This window comes from Pangasianodon hypophthalmus, chromosome 17, assembly GCF_027358585.1.
Source record: "Pangasianodon hypophthalmus isolate fPanHyp1 chromosome 17, fPanHyp1.pri, whole genome shotgun sequence".
NCBI lineage: Eukaryota > Metazoa > Chordata > Actinopteri > Siluriformes > Pangasiidae > Pangasianodon > Pangasianodon hypophthalmus.
Window position 1 is genome coordinate 658,792 of NC_069726.1, and position 15,000 is coordinate 673,791.

Consider the following 15,000-nt stretch of genomic DNA (forward strand, 5'->3'; position numbering starts at 1 on the left):
AATTTTATAGTCAGAAATGAAAGAGGTGCCAATACTTTTAGTTATATAAAACAAGCTGAACACACACACACACACACGTCACTTCCTAAAGCCGCTCCTAAATCACTTGGCATAGATCCATTTGATTGGTCTGTGGCGTTTCCCTGATGACATCATGACTCATTTGCATAACATGGAATAAATGAACACCACAGTTGTAATTGCTGTTTGTGGAACTCCGCCCCTTCCCACAGTGCTGTGCGGTGGCGTTTATCGAGAAGCTGGACGCTCACTCCCTCAACCTGAGCGTGGAGGATTTTGAGCGTCACATGTGCGGCGGCGGCGGTGACGTTTCCCCGCGCAGGAGATCCGAGTCGTTGTCCCCGTGGCCACTCGAGCTGCTCTCGGCTCTGCAGGAGCGTCAGCGGCAGGTTCTGGAGGAGGCGCGGGATCTGCAGGCCGAGCTCCAGCGCTGGCAGGAGGGCGTGGCCCGCGAGGTGCAGGACATCCTCGACAAATACCCACTGGAGATCAAGAGGCACGCGGCGCACGCCATCGACTCCGAGAATGACGAGAACGACAGGCTGCCTCCGCCCCTGCAGCCTCAAGTGTTCGCCGGATAGAAACCCTGAGGAGATTGAAAGAGTCAGAGTGAGTCTGTGTGAGTCAGAGTGAGTCTGATTCTTTCAGTTTCATCAGGGTGAGTCATTGTTAGTCAGTGTGAGTCAGTGTGAGTCAGTGTGAGTCAGAGTGAGTCAGAGTGAGTCAGAGTGAGTCAGAGTGAGTCAGTGTGAGTGAGTCAGCGTGAGTCTGAGTGAGTTAGTGCAAGACAAAATGAGTCAGTGTGAGTCAGAGTGAGTCAGAATGAATCATTGAGAGACAAAGTGTGTCAGAGTGAGTCACTGTTAGCGTGAGTCAGAGTGTGTGAGTTAGTGTGAGACAAAGTGAGTCAGTGTGAGTCAGAGTGACTCAGTAGAGTCAGAGTGTGTCTGTGTGAGTCAGACTCAGTGTGACTCAGTGTGACTTGGTGTGAGGCAGAGTGAGTCAGAGTGAGTCTGTGTGAGTCAGAGTGAGTCAGAGTGTGTGAGTTAGTGTGAGACAAAGTGAGTCTGTGTGAGTCAGTGTGAGTCAGAGTGAGTCTGTGTGACTTGGTGTGAGTCAGAGTGAGTCAGTGTGAGTCAGTGTGAGTCAGAGTGAGTCTGTGTGACTTGGTGTGAGTCAGAGTGAGTCAGTGTGAGTCAGTGTGAGTCAGTGTGAGTCAGTGTGAGTCAGTGTGAGTCAGTGTGAGGCAGTGTGAGTCAGTGTGAGTCCAGTCGCTATGGGAATATCACTACTGCGTATTTAAACTGAAGTAATAACGGAGAATCTTCGCTTACAGTTGCGGGTTTTTCGGAAATCGTGATTCGCTGCTGAGTTTTAAACCAGAATCTTCACTGAGTTTTGTGTTTTAACAGAAACGATGCTACGACTCGAGTCCCGAACAGAAGGACTCGCTGTTTATTGAAGTTTCCTCTCTTTCACTCTACAGCCCCCAATTTCTGTTTTTTTAGGATGTATGATGCTGACCAAGTTCTGATCTGTACTTCTGTGTGTGTAAGAATCTGTGACCATGTCCACACACACACACACACACACACACACACACACACACACACACACACACACACACACACACACACAGAGCGAGCACTAGGGGGCAGTGTGGCACCAACCAAACCACAGTGTACAGAAAGTCTGCTGTTTGATGAGCAAAGGCAGGACATTAATTACTGAACAACCCAGAGCTGTAATCAATTAAGAGTGATGATGATGATGATGATGGTGATGATGATGATGATGATGATCTTTCTGCGTTTGTGACTCTCTCTTATTAATCCTGAAATCGTGACCACTTCACTCAGGAGACTCAAGGTGCATTTAAAAGCTTTACAGAGTTTTTTTTTTTTTTTAACCTGAGCTTTTAGTTTAGAAGGACACGTGAGTTTATGAGCGTACATTTCACTTTTAGGGCAAATGGTGCTGCCTAACGAGGGCCTCATGTTTATTGAAACACGACCCATCCCTTTTACCCACAGGTCACTTTCCTGTGATTTCATTCCTGCGATCATTTCAGTTCCAGTCCGTCACTAATCATGGAGATTTCCCTCCCAAACTGACTCTCGATGACTTGGACTTGTGCTCCAGGCGTCCGCTCGTGAGGGGAAGAGTGTGTGTTCGAGCTGATCTTTCTTTCACCAGGATCACACTCGACTCCACGAGAAAGAACGTAACCGGAGAAATAAAACCTGAACGTGGTTTCGCTCACCATCACGCGAGAGAGACGCAGTGAGACCTGGAGCGCTGTTAATACCCGGGTGCTGTACTATAACCACCGTACACCACTACATAGTGCGTAATTAACGCATTACTGCGTATTATTAAACTCTTATAAACAGTTATATCTGACACGTTCACTTCTCATCCTCATCTAAAGCTCATCTGATTAATTATTCATCATTCGGCTCTTAAGATGGTCAGATGATTGAACCGTGGAGGTGAAGTGAAATACATATCTGCTTTAGTATCAAACTACATTTAAACTACTCTACAGGTGACTTTATACACACACACACACACACACACACACACACACACACACACACACACACACACTGCATTAATGTTGACTACTTTTAAAGGGCTTTTGCTTGAAATTAAGTAAGTAAATATCCCTAAGACGTATAACTTCAGGTCTAACCTGCTTAAGGTACATTGTAAAAATGTTCATTTAAATTGTCTTAATTTTTTCATCTTAATATTAAGATACTGTACAGTGGTGTGAAAATCATTTGTAAGTTATACTGCAATAGTTAACCGTACGTGCTTTAGGATAGGAAATATTATTATTATTCTCAGAAGTACAGGTGTCTGGTGTACGACATAAACCATGATTAAAGCTCAGGTGTGGTGCGTAGTGATTAAACCTGGAGACAGATTTTTGGATTTATCACTAGCTAATTTGCATAATTTACAAATTATCAATTATTCACAATTATTCACAATTATTCACAAAATCTCAAGTTTATCTTAAAAAAAAAAAAAGAGAATTGATCACTAAAAGGTGGCAAACTCTCCACTTATTGTGAGTGATGATGTCAGAAGTGTTTATGAAGTGTTTATGATGATGTGTTTATAACGTGGATGTAAACACTGGATAAACACCGACTCCAGCATTTAGACTTCATGAGGAGGAAAGGCAGCGAGTGAGATTCGTGTAAAACACTTAACGTCAGCTGTTTTAGAGCTTTATTATCGTCCTGTTGTCCGTCACTTTCAGCTCTGTCTCATTTTTCTTCGCATCATTTTTACATTTCATTTCACACAGCCGCACAAACACACTAACTCTAATCATGATTATAATTTATACTGGTTTTATTTATAAAGTACAGATAACTGACTGGGATGTTGTTTCGCTTTTCTGTAACTTCCTGTAAATAAAAAAAAAAACAAGATAAAGGCCTAACCTTTTCAGCAGTCTGAGATTTTTTTCTTTCTAAAATCTGAATGAAAGTGCAAGCAGTCAGAAGTCTGAACCCACAACCTGCACTATTTTATCTCTGAAAATGATGCTGTGTAAGATTGGCTTGGATAAATGTACTCTTCCATCATTGAGTGTTGAAGTTTCAGCCCCTTTTAGCTTCATGTCCTGCCCTGTGGAGTACTTCTTACACTCCTAAGCTGCTTATTTGGATACTGTGGTGTCCGTCTGAAAGGGAAACGCTCTTATGGACGAACCAGAAAACCATTTAAGGTTGTAGACGAAATCTTTTTTTCTTTTTTAAAAGGTGTATTAACATACTTAACCTCGTTTCAGGAGGCATCTCTTCAGGCTCAGCGGCTGTAACCTGACTGCAGATCTTTTATTGCTATAAAATCATTTGGGATCGGCTAAAACGGTTCAGCTGACGGTTCCTCACATTCCTGCGATTCCGAGCGCCGTCCCAGCTGTGTGCTGCATCAGGTCTCCAGGCGTTCTCACTTTAGAATGTGGGTCACACCTTCTTCTGAGACAAGAACAGATTTTAGAGAAATTAATGGCACCCCAGTTTTCTCTCGTTGCACTGAAGAGAGAGGCAGCGCAGAAACAGCCTGCGAGCCCTGGGTTTCTGGACTGTGCAGTGAATTTATGTGTGTATTTATTACACGCTCATCAGCTTCATCTAAATTAATACTGACTCATCGTCTCTTTAATACACACTTAATGGGGTTAAACAGGGATGAGAGATTGTACTACACCCATCCTGCTCTTTGTGCACTGCACATTTGCATTTTTTTCCTGCTCTAACACCCTCATTTGGCCTTCATGAAAGGTTTCCTAATAACATAATGTCTTTAATTAATGTGCAGCATCATGTAAATCATTCAGCACCAAGAAACAGTGATTTATATAGAAATAGAAATATAAATTCTACATTTTGGCCTGCTGTTGCAGGCTGGTTAGGTCATGTTCCACTTGTTGGTGATCTTTATAGACTAAAATAAGGAACAGAAGTATATTTATTGGTATTTAGAGTGGTTTCTGTAACGCAATGCAGATCCAGAGGCAGGATTATAAGAGATGAGCGTGTGCGCGCGCATGAGCCAGTTTCATAAAACCCCGCCTCTGAGGCACAAACGCGCTTCTGATTGGGGGATGTGAATTCTAAGCGAGCGCTGCGATTGGTTGAATCGGTTTCCCATGGCGACATACATTGACAGCGCGAGCCGCATTTGGACGCTATGTTTTTTTTTGGACGCTTAGCATAGCATAGCATAGCGTAGCATAACATGTATTAGCTACAGAGTGGAAAGCGAAGTTTGTCTTTTGTTTTTTTTCTTTCAGTTAGTCTAATTTCATGTAGACATTCGACGCGAGCTACATTGTGAGGTAAAGTGTAACAGGTGGCTGATGTTAGCTTTGTGAAGCTAGCAGGCTAGCTAACGTTACTAGCAACTATAATATTAGCTTGCTAACCGCTAGCATTATTTTTCCTCAGTAGGCTTTTGGAAGATCCCGCCCCCTTGTATAGGATTGGCTCACACTATTCCGCTCTTCTTGTTACGATTGGCTGATGGTTTTACTGTCACTCACGAGCTGAGCGCTGATTGGACAGAATCCCTGTGCTGGAGGATTTGTCGGAAAACGAGGGGGGAAAGAAAAATAACGCCAGGTAACAATCTGGATAATTAAGCCGTAATATTTATTAATCGGGATTTTAAACGGTTTCTGTAATTATATTATATTTTAATTCGACTCTGTGTTCAATTGTTAAAGCGGATAAATCATTCTAGAGAGCTATCTAAACGGATAGAGAGTGTCATGTCCGAGCTGGAGGCTGCTAGCTGAAACCTGCAATATTTAATCCTCATAAATATCTGTGTATATTTATATTTTATTTAATTTTTTTAAAGAATTTGTATGATATTGCATGTTTGAAGCCATTTCGGATAGCAGTCAGGTTTGTTGTAATAGGAATACTATAAATATATGCATCATTTCATTCATTCTAGCAGGATAAAAACTGAAAAAAAAAAACACCTGTATAATTAATTAAGGAAAAAACAAATTAATGAAATAACATAAAGAATAAAAACAAGAGATAAGATCAGGAAATCTAGACTCATTACCCAAACAGCTGCTAACAAATCTGGCCTTCATTCTGACCACATTAGTGTTTATTATTTTTATTACAGGCATATTGTGAGGTTTTGAACATTACAGTATGATAATAGTCTAGATTTCTGTGTAAGCTGTTTTTTTTTCTTTTTTAAGTTTGATTTTAAAAACAAACTGCATGCTTCTGTTCTTGTTCTTTTCTGAAATCAGCTCCTGGATTTTAAAAGACAGTCGCTGTAATCGCTTCAGCTTGCAGGAGGTAAAGCTGGCAGACATGGACGAGCAGAGCGTCGAGGTACGCCATGTGCAGGTTTCAATATTCATTCAGACGTCAGTGGGATTGCAAGTGTGTGTCATGGACGGTGTATGGTGTAAGTGTGTTTCTGAAATGTGTATGTGTGTGTGTGTGTGTGTGTGTGTGTGTGTGGAATGCTTTTTTTGTTCTCTTTGCTGTAGAGTATAGCGGAGGTGTTTCGCTGCTTCATTTGTATGGAGAAGCTGCGAGATGCTCGTCTCTGCCCCCACTGCTCCAAACTCTGCTGCTTCAGCTGTATACGGGTGAACACACACACACACACACACACACACACACACACACACACACTTTGAGCTACTCTGGCTAATGATCAAGCCTCTGTTGAGCACAAGATCAATGCAACAGAGTAAAACTGCTCAACTCTGCATTGCTCCAGACACTGAGAACGTCCCTGTTTATCTGTTTGTTTATTGTTACTGAGAATTTCACCCTGTCATTCCGGTCCGGTCCGGTCCTGGGGTCTGACACCCTTATGAGTCCAAAAGTATGTGCACCCCTGACCATCACACCCATATGTGCTTGTTGAACGTCTCATTCCAGATTTATTCCCCGTGTGTTTGCTGTTATAATGAGCTCCACTCTTCTGGGAAGCTTTCCACTAGATGTTGGAGCGTGGCTGTGGGAATTTGTGTTCATTCAGCTACAGGAGCATTAGTGAGGTCAGGCGCTGATGTTGGGATGTCGAGGAGGTCTGGGGTTCAGTCGGTGTTCCAGTTCATCCCAAAGGTGTTCAGTGGGGTTGAGGTCAGGGCTCTGTGCAGGACACTCGAGTTCTTCCACTCCAACCTTCACACACCATGTCTTCATGGAGCTCGCTTTGTGCACAGGGGCATTGTCATGCTGGAACAGGTTTGAGTCTCTTAGTTCCAGTGAAGGGAAACTGTAAAGCTACAGCACACAGAGACGTTCTATACAACTGTGTGCTTCAGAGTTTGTGGAAACAGTTTGGAGAAGAACCACATACTTTTGGTGGTATAGTGTATTTTTATTTTTTTTGGATTGAATTATAAGCGTATTTGACCAGATTGCTCTGAATTCATTGAAGGCTTAGTGTCATTATCTTGCGTGAATATAATTTAGATTCTAATATAATATAATTCTAAGCCTTTCATTTTTTTATGAAAACTTCAAATCCGTGTTTTTGGTGAAGTATTACATGGTGACAGGAAGCAGGAAGGCACTGACCACCGTCGCTTAAAGTCCCTGTTCACAAGCGCTACTCCGTACACAGTCGATCAGACGGTTAACGACGGTTACTTGACCGAAAGCAGTCAGTCACTACGTGGTGAAAGTGAAGATTTCAGCTTTAATCTTTACGCCGATTCTGCGAGAATCTCATGCCAGCTTTTCATCCCTTTTTTTTTTTTTTCCCCCGTAATAAACCTGACTCAACCCATCCGGAGATTAACAGAACCACAGCGAGCTCCTGACGCTCCCTAATGTTCCTGTCACAGTTAATGATTTACAGGCCCAATCATTTTGCTTAAAAAAAAAAAAAAAACAAGTGGAGAATATTTATACATTACAGATAAAGCCTTGAGTCAGTTCTTACATACAGTCAGTATCTCTGAACACTGCATTAATAGAAAGAGGCCTTAATAGTGATTCTGTGTGTGTGTGTGTGTGTGTGTGTGTGTGTGTGTGTGGGGCAGCGCTGGCTGACGGAGCAGAGGGCACAGTGTCCACACTGCCGGTAAGTTTCTGCGCGAAAACGTGTACGTGATCGTTACTCAATTTTTGTGAACCAAAATAAAATTATCGATCAGAAAAATTGCAATGATTATGTTTTAACACACACTTAATTAACACTTCAGGGTTGTGTATCGTGAAAGGGTGTTTGTTAGGAATCTCAGCACACTCGTGGTTGCGTTATTGATCATTATAGGTGATAGAACGAAATGGACATTTTTATTTAAAATTAATTAACCATCAGATTGAATTTGAGTCACTGATGTTAAGGTTGGTTTTGGGTTTAGATGTGATGTCATAGCATCGTTTCTCTACGGTAACGCACAGCTCAGTGTGTTTAGGGTATATATACTGTCTGTATTTATTCGTGTGTGTGTGTGTGTGTGTGTGTGTGTGTGTGTGTGGAGGGCTCCGTTACAGCTGCGGGAGCTGGTGAACTGTCGCTGGGCCGAGGAGGTCACGCAGCAGCTGGACACACTGCAGCTCTGTAATCTCTCCAAACACGAAGAGAACGACAAAGACAAGTGAGCAGCAGCACACCGCACTCACGCAGCCACGTAACCTCGCGGCTAAAATCAGTACCGTGCTTTTCTGATACGCCGTTACGGACTCGCACCCCGGGTGTTTCGCGTAAGCGTCATGTAACATCCGTCTCCTCATCCGTCTCCTCAATCCGCAGCACGCAGGTTTTCCGTACGTGCTACTGTTACGACAACGCTGGAATGTACGACAGACAACACATCAATAAAAACAGCTCAATAAAAACGTCACGTAAGACAGTGAGACAGTTAATGTGTGTGTTCGTGACATCATTCAGACCTTCACGCATTTTCTATTTTTTTCCCCTACCAATAAAAACATCATAAAAGCTAATCGACAAATGAATCCGGAATGATTGACAGTCGTATGAGTGTTTTTGACACTCACATATTAAAGCTGCATTCACGCCATGTCGTAAGTACCGGAATTACAAGATTCCGATTTGTAAAAAGCGTTCACGTCCTCGTAATTACAACTTATAAACTAGGAATTCTCTGAGAGCTCCGACTTGTACCACGTGACCGCTGCAGCGTCGGGCGGAAACACTCAAAATGGCGGCGGCTTCAGCGGTAAAACGTAGTTAAGTAGTTAATCTCGTAGTATTTCTGTGTAATACTTCATATAATTGACTGTTATTAATGTCTTAATAATGCAAGATCTTTAATCTGAAAATAAACGAAAAACATACAATAAGGTTAAACGTAGCTAACACAGACTGTTACTTATCGTACTGTGCTTTTGTCGATTGCTCAGATCATCTCACATGGCTTCGCTTTGGCGTCCAGAAACACATAATTCCGAGTCCGAGGACGTGAACAGCTCCGAGTAGAACGTCCGGGTTGTCATCTAGTAATTACGGTAATTCCGACATGGCGTGAACACGGCGTAACTCACCCCCTGGAAGCTCCGCCCCCTCCTCCATCTCACCTTATTAATCTTTGTTCTTGATTTAATTTTCTTAGACATGTGTACATAGTTAACACGAGTTACTGTATTTATTAGGGATGCACACATTTTCGGCCAAAAAAAACCCACTTTACAAATAACCTTAATGGGACAGATGATTAGAACGCGATTAAGGCTCCCGGGTTCGGCGTATCCTCCGGAGAGTCGAATCCCGACGATGCCTCGGCCGTCCGTGACCAGGAATCGGAGAGAGAGAGAGAGCGCATCACTGGCTGTGGTGCCTGAGTGGGCGGGGCATACTCTATCTCCCCTGTCAATCACAGCGTCACTAGCCAATCGTGGCCGTCCGTGTGCTCATGTATGCGGAAGAGGGCGGATCGCGCTATCCTCTTGTTTACGATTTACGGTAAACTCAGATTTTATGCACACGTCAGAAATACATCCAGTGAGAGTTGGTTTTTATTCCTAAGCTACATTTACGTTAACGTGTGACAGCGAGTGTTATTTATTTATTTATTTATTTATTTATTTATTTTAATGACACAGATGTGAAAACCACCATGAGAAGCTGAGTGTGTTCTGCTGGACCTGTAAGAAATGCATCTGTCATCAGTGTGCACTGTGGGGAGGCATGGTACACACTTATTTATTTATTTATTTATTTATAAATAATAATCAGAGAATCTGTGCTTTCGTCCGTGCGTGTTGTCTCTTTAGATTGGAAGCTGCATCATGGTTTATTCAGCGCTTATTTAATTAGTTAAAACCTGTCTAAAATCATACAACTACAAAGAGCTTTATTGTAAATACCTTTTATTCATAAAAGAAAATTGTGAGACACAGAATACACACGAGTCAGTATAGTGTCAGTTCTTAACAATTATTTCTCACGCAAATATACATCTGAATAATGCTTATTAGTTCTCTCTCTCTCTCTCTCTCTCTCTCTCTCTCTCTCTCTCTTTTGGACACTTTATCGCTTTATTTTTTCCAGCATGGTGGACACACGTTTAAGCCGCTGGCTGAGATTTACGAGCAGCACGTCAACAAGGTCAACGAGGAGGTGGCCAAACTCCGACGCCGGCTCATGGAGCTCATCAGCCTCGTCCAGGAAGTGGTAGGGTGACCAGTGGAGAGATTGGAGCAAGTTGTGTACAATAATTCAACAAAAATTTCCAGTAGCTGATAATATTTTAAATTGTGTTGGAAAGTAAATGAACATGATCGTGAACTCTCCACTAGGGGGCACCAGAGTTCACGCTATATTCACAGCTCGGGCAGAAGGAAAGTTCTGTGTTTTCTGTGTGTGACTGATTTGAAACGGTTCACCTGTGTGTTAGTGTGTGATGGAGTTGAGAGTGTGTGTGTGTTGATCAGGAGAAGAACGTGGAGGCGGTGCGAGGCGCGAAGGACGAACGAGTGCGCGAGATCAGGAACGCCGTGGAGATGATGATTGCTCGGCTGGACAATCAGCTCAAGAACAAACTCATCACACTCATGGGTAATTGCAGACACACACACACACACTTCAGATGGACATTCAGATGGCGAGAAGAGCTGATCTCTGTGTGTGTGTGTGTGTGTGTGTGTGTGTGTGTGTGACAGGCCAGAAGACGTCCCTCACACAGGAGACGGAGCTGCTCGAGTCTCTGCTGCAGGAAGTGGAGCATCAGGTGGGTGGAGTCACAACTGAACACTTTACATGAAGGTTTTATTAACTCTCATTAGTTTATTTAACGTGTTTTATTTAATATTTTTTTGCTCACACAGTAATTAATGCCAGTTAAGAAAGCTTAAATGTAAAGCGTAGTTTATGAATATTATGTTCCAGCTGCGCTCGTGCAGTAAGAGTGAGCTGATCCTGAAGAGCCCCGAGATCCTGCTTATGTTCCAGCAGGTCCACAGGAAGCCCATGCAGTCCTTCGTCACCACACCTGTACCACCTGACTTCACCAGGTAACACACACACACACACACACACAACAAGTTATTTTTTACACTTACTCATTTATTTCGTTATTTGACCCTCATGTAATGGAAGATGATTACAGAGAAGCAGATTTGAAGTGTTTGAACATTCGGCAGCCATTTTGTTTGTCAGGTTTTAACGCCGCCATCTTCTATGACACCCTTTTAATTTAATTTTATTTTAATTAATCATTCGAATACTTATTCAAGTAAGTAATAAGTAAGTGATAAATCAAATAAATCTGAGGTGTTCCAACCTTTTTTCTTTTTTTCTTTTTCTTTCTAATAAACAAAAGTGTTGAAGTTGGACGCAAGTCATTTAATAAGCTACATGGAACACATATATTTCTAAAATAGGTTTTTGTTTTCCGATTCTAAAGTTTGTAAACCGTAATGTTTTAATGGTAAAGCGGTGAATCTTGAACCTTCATCATCATCTGTCTCTCCTCAGTGAGCTGGTTCCTGCTTACGACTCAAGCACTTTTGTTCTGGCAAACTTCAGGTACTTAAACTCCTGGATTTAATGTTTTTGCAGTAAAGGAAAGTGTGTGTACTCGATCTGAGTGTTTGTGTGTGTGTGTGTGTGTGTGTGTGTGTGTTCAGTACACTGAGACAGAGAGCAGACCCCGTGTACAGCCCCCCTCTCCAGGTGTCGGGACTGTGCTGGAGGCTGAAGGTTTACCCTGTAAGGGCTTTTCTACACTCCTCCACATCTCCACTGTCGCACTGCACCTCGGCGATCCGCTCAGGGTTTAATAACAGTGTGTGTGTGTGTGTGTGTGTGTGTGTGTGTGTGTGTGTGTGTGTGTTTCAGGATGGGAACGGCGTCGTTCGGGGAAATTACCTCTCCGTTTTCCTGGAGCTGTCGGCCGGCCTGCCCGAGACCTCCAAGTAAAGAATTATAATTTTTATTCCTGCTTTCTGTACAGGATGTTTAGGGGCTATAACTGAAAACTTGTGGACTTTGGAGAACTCGGAGAGAAAAGTTTTTAACAAGCGCCAAATTTTAAACTGAGCTTTTCCTCTTGATGATAACCGTGAGCCGCAGCACGGCCGTACGGCTGTAAACTCAGCTCAGCGTAATTTAGCGCTCGCAGGTTGAACCTGAGCTTACCCGTGTGCAGGTACGAGTACCGGGTGGAGATGGTGCACCAGGCTTCCAACGACCCGACCAAGAACATCATCCGAGAGTTCGCGTCCGACTTCGAGGTGGGCGAGTGCTGGGGCTACAACCGCTTCTTCAGACTGGACCTGCTCGCTAGCGAGGGTTACCTCAACATGCAGACCGACACGCTCATCCTGAGGTGCGTGTTAAAGCCTTCATCGTTCTGTGTGTGATGATGCACAGCCCTGCGTGAAAGTAAGAGACTGTGTGTGTGTGTGTGTGTGTGTGTGTGTGTTCTGACGCCCTGCAGGTATCAGGTGCGATCGCCCACCTTCTTCCAGAAGTGCCGGGATCAGTACTGGTACATCAGCCAGCTGGAGGCGGCGCAGTCCAGCTACATCCAACAGATCAACAACCTGAAGGAGGTGAGTGCAGGAAACACACACACACACACACACACACACACACACACACACACACACACACACACCTTATACACTACACACACCGTGTATTTGTCTGTTGTTAAATGTGTGTGTTTGGATCAGAGGCTGGCCATTGAGCTTTTCCGGCGGCAGAAATCTCGGAGCTCGTCCCCGCCGGATCACCGGATGTGCCAGCCCACGTCCACCACCAGCGCCGCCGCCCCGCCGGGCCGAGACTCCCGCCCCGGGAAGAGCGCTGCGGCGGAGGACGGGTCGCTGGTGAACGGAGACCAGGCGAAAGAGGAGGAAGAGGAGGAGGAAGAGGAAAAGACACGGCACGAAGACTCTAACGTAAGGAGAGATTCGGTGGCAGAGATGGAGGTTAATCTGAGCTGGGAATGTGGGCGTGTCTTTGACTCCATATATGGAAATCATTAATAGGAAGAAGGAAGTCACTGATGTTTAAGGGCTGGTTAAGACGCACAATACTTCATGATTTGTTGACATTTATTCCCTAACAGATGTGTATTAAATCACATGGCTTCTACTGAGGCGCTGAAATTGGCCTGCGTAGAATTGGTTAGAAATTATTCCTAATTATTTGCGTTCGTCTGTGACTTTCGTCAATTCTCGGTTCTGTAACATGCCGAACATAAAGCAGACAAATCCGCGGCTCGGAGCGAAGACAGTCGCGCCAGCAAACCCGGCTCGCAGACGTTCCACCCGAACACGTCACGTGAAGTCTGTTCAAGACGAGACAATAACCGTGTCCCGTGCACAAAAATAGCAACTGCAGATCGGGTGATAAATGAAACCTAATGACACGCATGACACCGGGAATTAATCTCTGTCGGGAGGAGAGGAGAGGAGCTGCAGCTCTCTCAGCAAGAGAGCATCTCGTCCTCTCCTCAACATCCTCAGCTAAAAAGCCGTCTGAAAGATGAGGAGGAAAATAACAGCGTTAACTTTAGAGAGCAAACAGAAAGATAAAAAAAAAAAGGATGTAGCAAAAATGCCAAAAAAAAGGTGAACAGAAGGATGGTGGAGGGCCAAACTTCTTCTTTTTCTTTTTGTGTTTCTATTAAAAGCCCTTTTTTAATTTTTTTATTTATTTATTTTTTTTATTTCAGCGTCATAGTTTTAGATTTCAGTTTAATGTTTCAGATTTATTTCTATTTATTTATCCACGTCTTTTGTCAGTATTTATATTAATATTTATTTACTGATGTTTTTTCTTATCGTTGTTTTACATTCTTAACTTAAAGTCAAATAATATAGTTGAGCTGAATCTCAAATGTGCCCTAAGTAGGGCACGATATAAGCCATTCTGCACCCTACCTAGTGCCCTTCTGCATAGTGTAGAGCTGTATTTGTGAGTAGGCCACAGAGAAGCACTCTGTGTTCCTGTAAATTAAAGTATTGGCACCCCTTTCCCCATCTCATGGGTGTGTGTGATGTTAGGAGCTGTCTGACGGTGACCTGGAGGTGGACTGTCTGACCGGAGACGAGGACGTGAACCCTCTGGACGGCAGCAGCACGTCCGGCAGCTCCACGGCCACCAGCAACACGGAGGAGAACGACATCGACGAGGAGAACATGTGAGTGACGTGTTCGTCGCTCTCGCCGTGTCTCGCCGTGTCAGCGTTCTTTTACGTTTCGTCTTTTACCTGTAGCAGCGTGGATAAGGACGCCGTTCTGTGGGTGACGCCTAAAGCTCAACATTCGGCAGCCCTGTGAATCCTCTACAATTACAAAACGTAAATTCTGTATAAACATGAAATGAAATCTTCCTGACTCCAGGAACCTGGTATTGCTTACTAATGAGGTACAGTAAGCGAAATATAATCCAAACACACGAAAGCTGGTCACAGCGAGCGAGAGATGACCTTAGCGAGAGCTGAATCTTTCGTGAGCGAGTGAGCTAGTGAGTGAGCTAGTGAGCTAGTGAGTGAGCTAGTGAGTGAGCTAGTGAGTGAGCTAGTGAGTGAGTGAGTGAGCGAGCTAGTGAGCGAGTGAGCTAGTGGGGGAGCTAGTGAGTGAGCTAGTGAGTGAGCTAGTGAGCGAGTGAGCTAGTGGGGGAGCTAGTGGGGGAGCTAGTGAGTGAGCTAGTGAGTGAGCGAGTGAGTGAGCGAGTGAGCTAGTGGGGGAGCTAGTGGGGGAGCTAGTGAGTGAGCTAGTGGGGGAGCTAGTGAGTGAGTGAATGAGTGAGCTAGTGAGCTAGTGAGTGAGCGAGTGAGCTAGTGAGTGAGCTAGTGGGGGAGCTAGTGAGTGAGCTAGTGAGTGAGCGAGTGAGCTAGTGAGCGAGCTAGTGGGGGAGCTAGTGGGGGAGCTAGTGAGTGAGTGAGCTAGTGAGTGAGCTAGTGAGTGAGCTAGTGGGGGAGCTAGTGGGGGAGCTAGTGAGTGAGTGAGCTAGTGGGGGAGCTAGTGGGGGAGCTAG

The 15,000-nt window shown here is 44.1% G+C and overlaps 2 protein-coding genes and 1 long non-coding RNA gene across 6 annotated transcripts in view; 2 read left to right on the top strand and 1 right to left on the bottom strand.

The window, feature by feature from the left end:
- rabgef1 (RAB guanine nucleotide exchange factor (GEF) 1) overlaps positions 1-1,645 on the top strand; it is a 12,413-nt gene extending 10,768 nt beyond the window's left edge. For all 3 annotated transcript variants that reach the window (XM_053241208.1, XM_053241210.1, XM_053241209.1), the window contains one exon: positions 234-1,645. In XM_053241208.1, the coding sequence (XP_053097183.1) occupies positions 234-602 (369 nt within the window). In that variant the 3' untranslated portion in view covers positions 603-1,645. The remainder of the gene's footprint in view (positions 1-233) is intronic.
- Positions 1-15,000, bottom strand: part of LOC128320863 (uncharacterized) — a 131,429-nt gene that overhangs the window by 22,492 nt on the left and 93,937 nt on the right. The window lies entirely within an intron of this gene.
- The window catches only part of trim37 (tripartite motif containing 37), a 17,892-nt gene continuing 7,621 nt past the window's right edge, over positions 4,730-15,000 (top strand). The window contains exons 1-18 of one of the 2 annotated variants that reach the window (XM_034312449.2): positions 4,730-4,885; positions 4,995-5,168; positions 5,825-5,909; positions 6,071-6,172; positions 7,583-7,623; positions 8,027-8,143; positions 9,612-9,699; positions 10,060-10,182; positions 10,443-10,566; positions 10,671-10,738; positions 10,897-11,021; positions 11,485-11,535; positions 11,637-11,718; positions 11,848-11,924; positions 12,158-12,337; positions 12,449-12,563; positions 12,687-12,914; positions 14,025-14,161. In XM_034312449.2, the coding sequence (XP_034168340.1) occupies positions 5,889-5,909; positions 6,071-6,172; positions 7,583-7,623; positions 8,027-8,143; positions 9,612-9,699; positions 10,060-10,182; positions 10,443-10,566; positions 10,671-10,738; positions 10,897-11,021; positions 11,485-11,535; positions 11,637-11,718; positions 11,848-11,924; positions 12,158-12,337; positions 12,449-12,563; positions 12,687-12,914; positions 14,025-14,161 (1,679 nt within the window). In that variant the 5' untranslated portion in view covers positions 4,730-4,885; positions 4,995-5,168; positions 5,825-5,888. The remainder of the gene's footprint in view (positions 4,886-4,994; positions 5,169-5,824; positions 5,910-6,070; positions 6,173-7,582; positions 7,624-8,026; positions 8,144-9,611; positions 9,700-10,059; positions 10,183-10,442; positions 10,567-10,670; positions 10,739-10,896; positions 11,022-11,484; positions 11,536-11,636; positions 11,719-11,847; positions 11,925-12,157; positions 12,338-12,448; positions 12,564-12,686; positions 12,915-14,024; positions 14,162-15,000) is intronic. The other variant, XM_034312450.2, reaches the window with a different exon arrangement.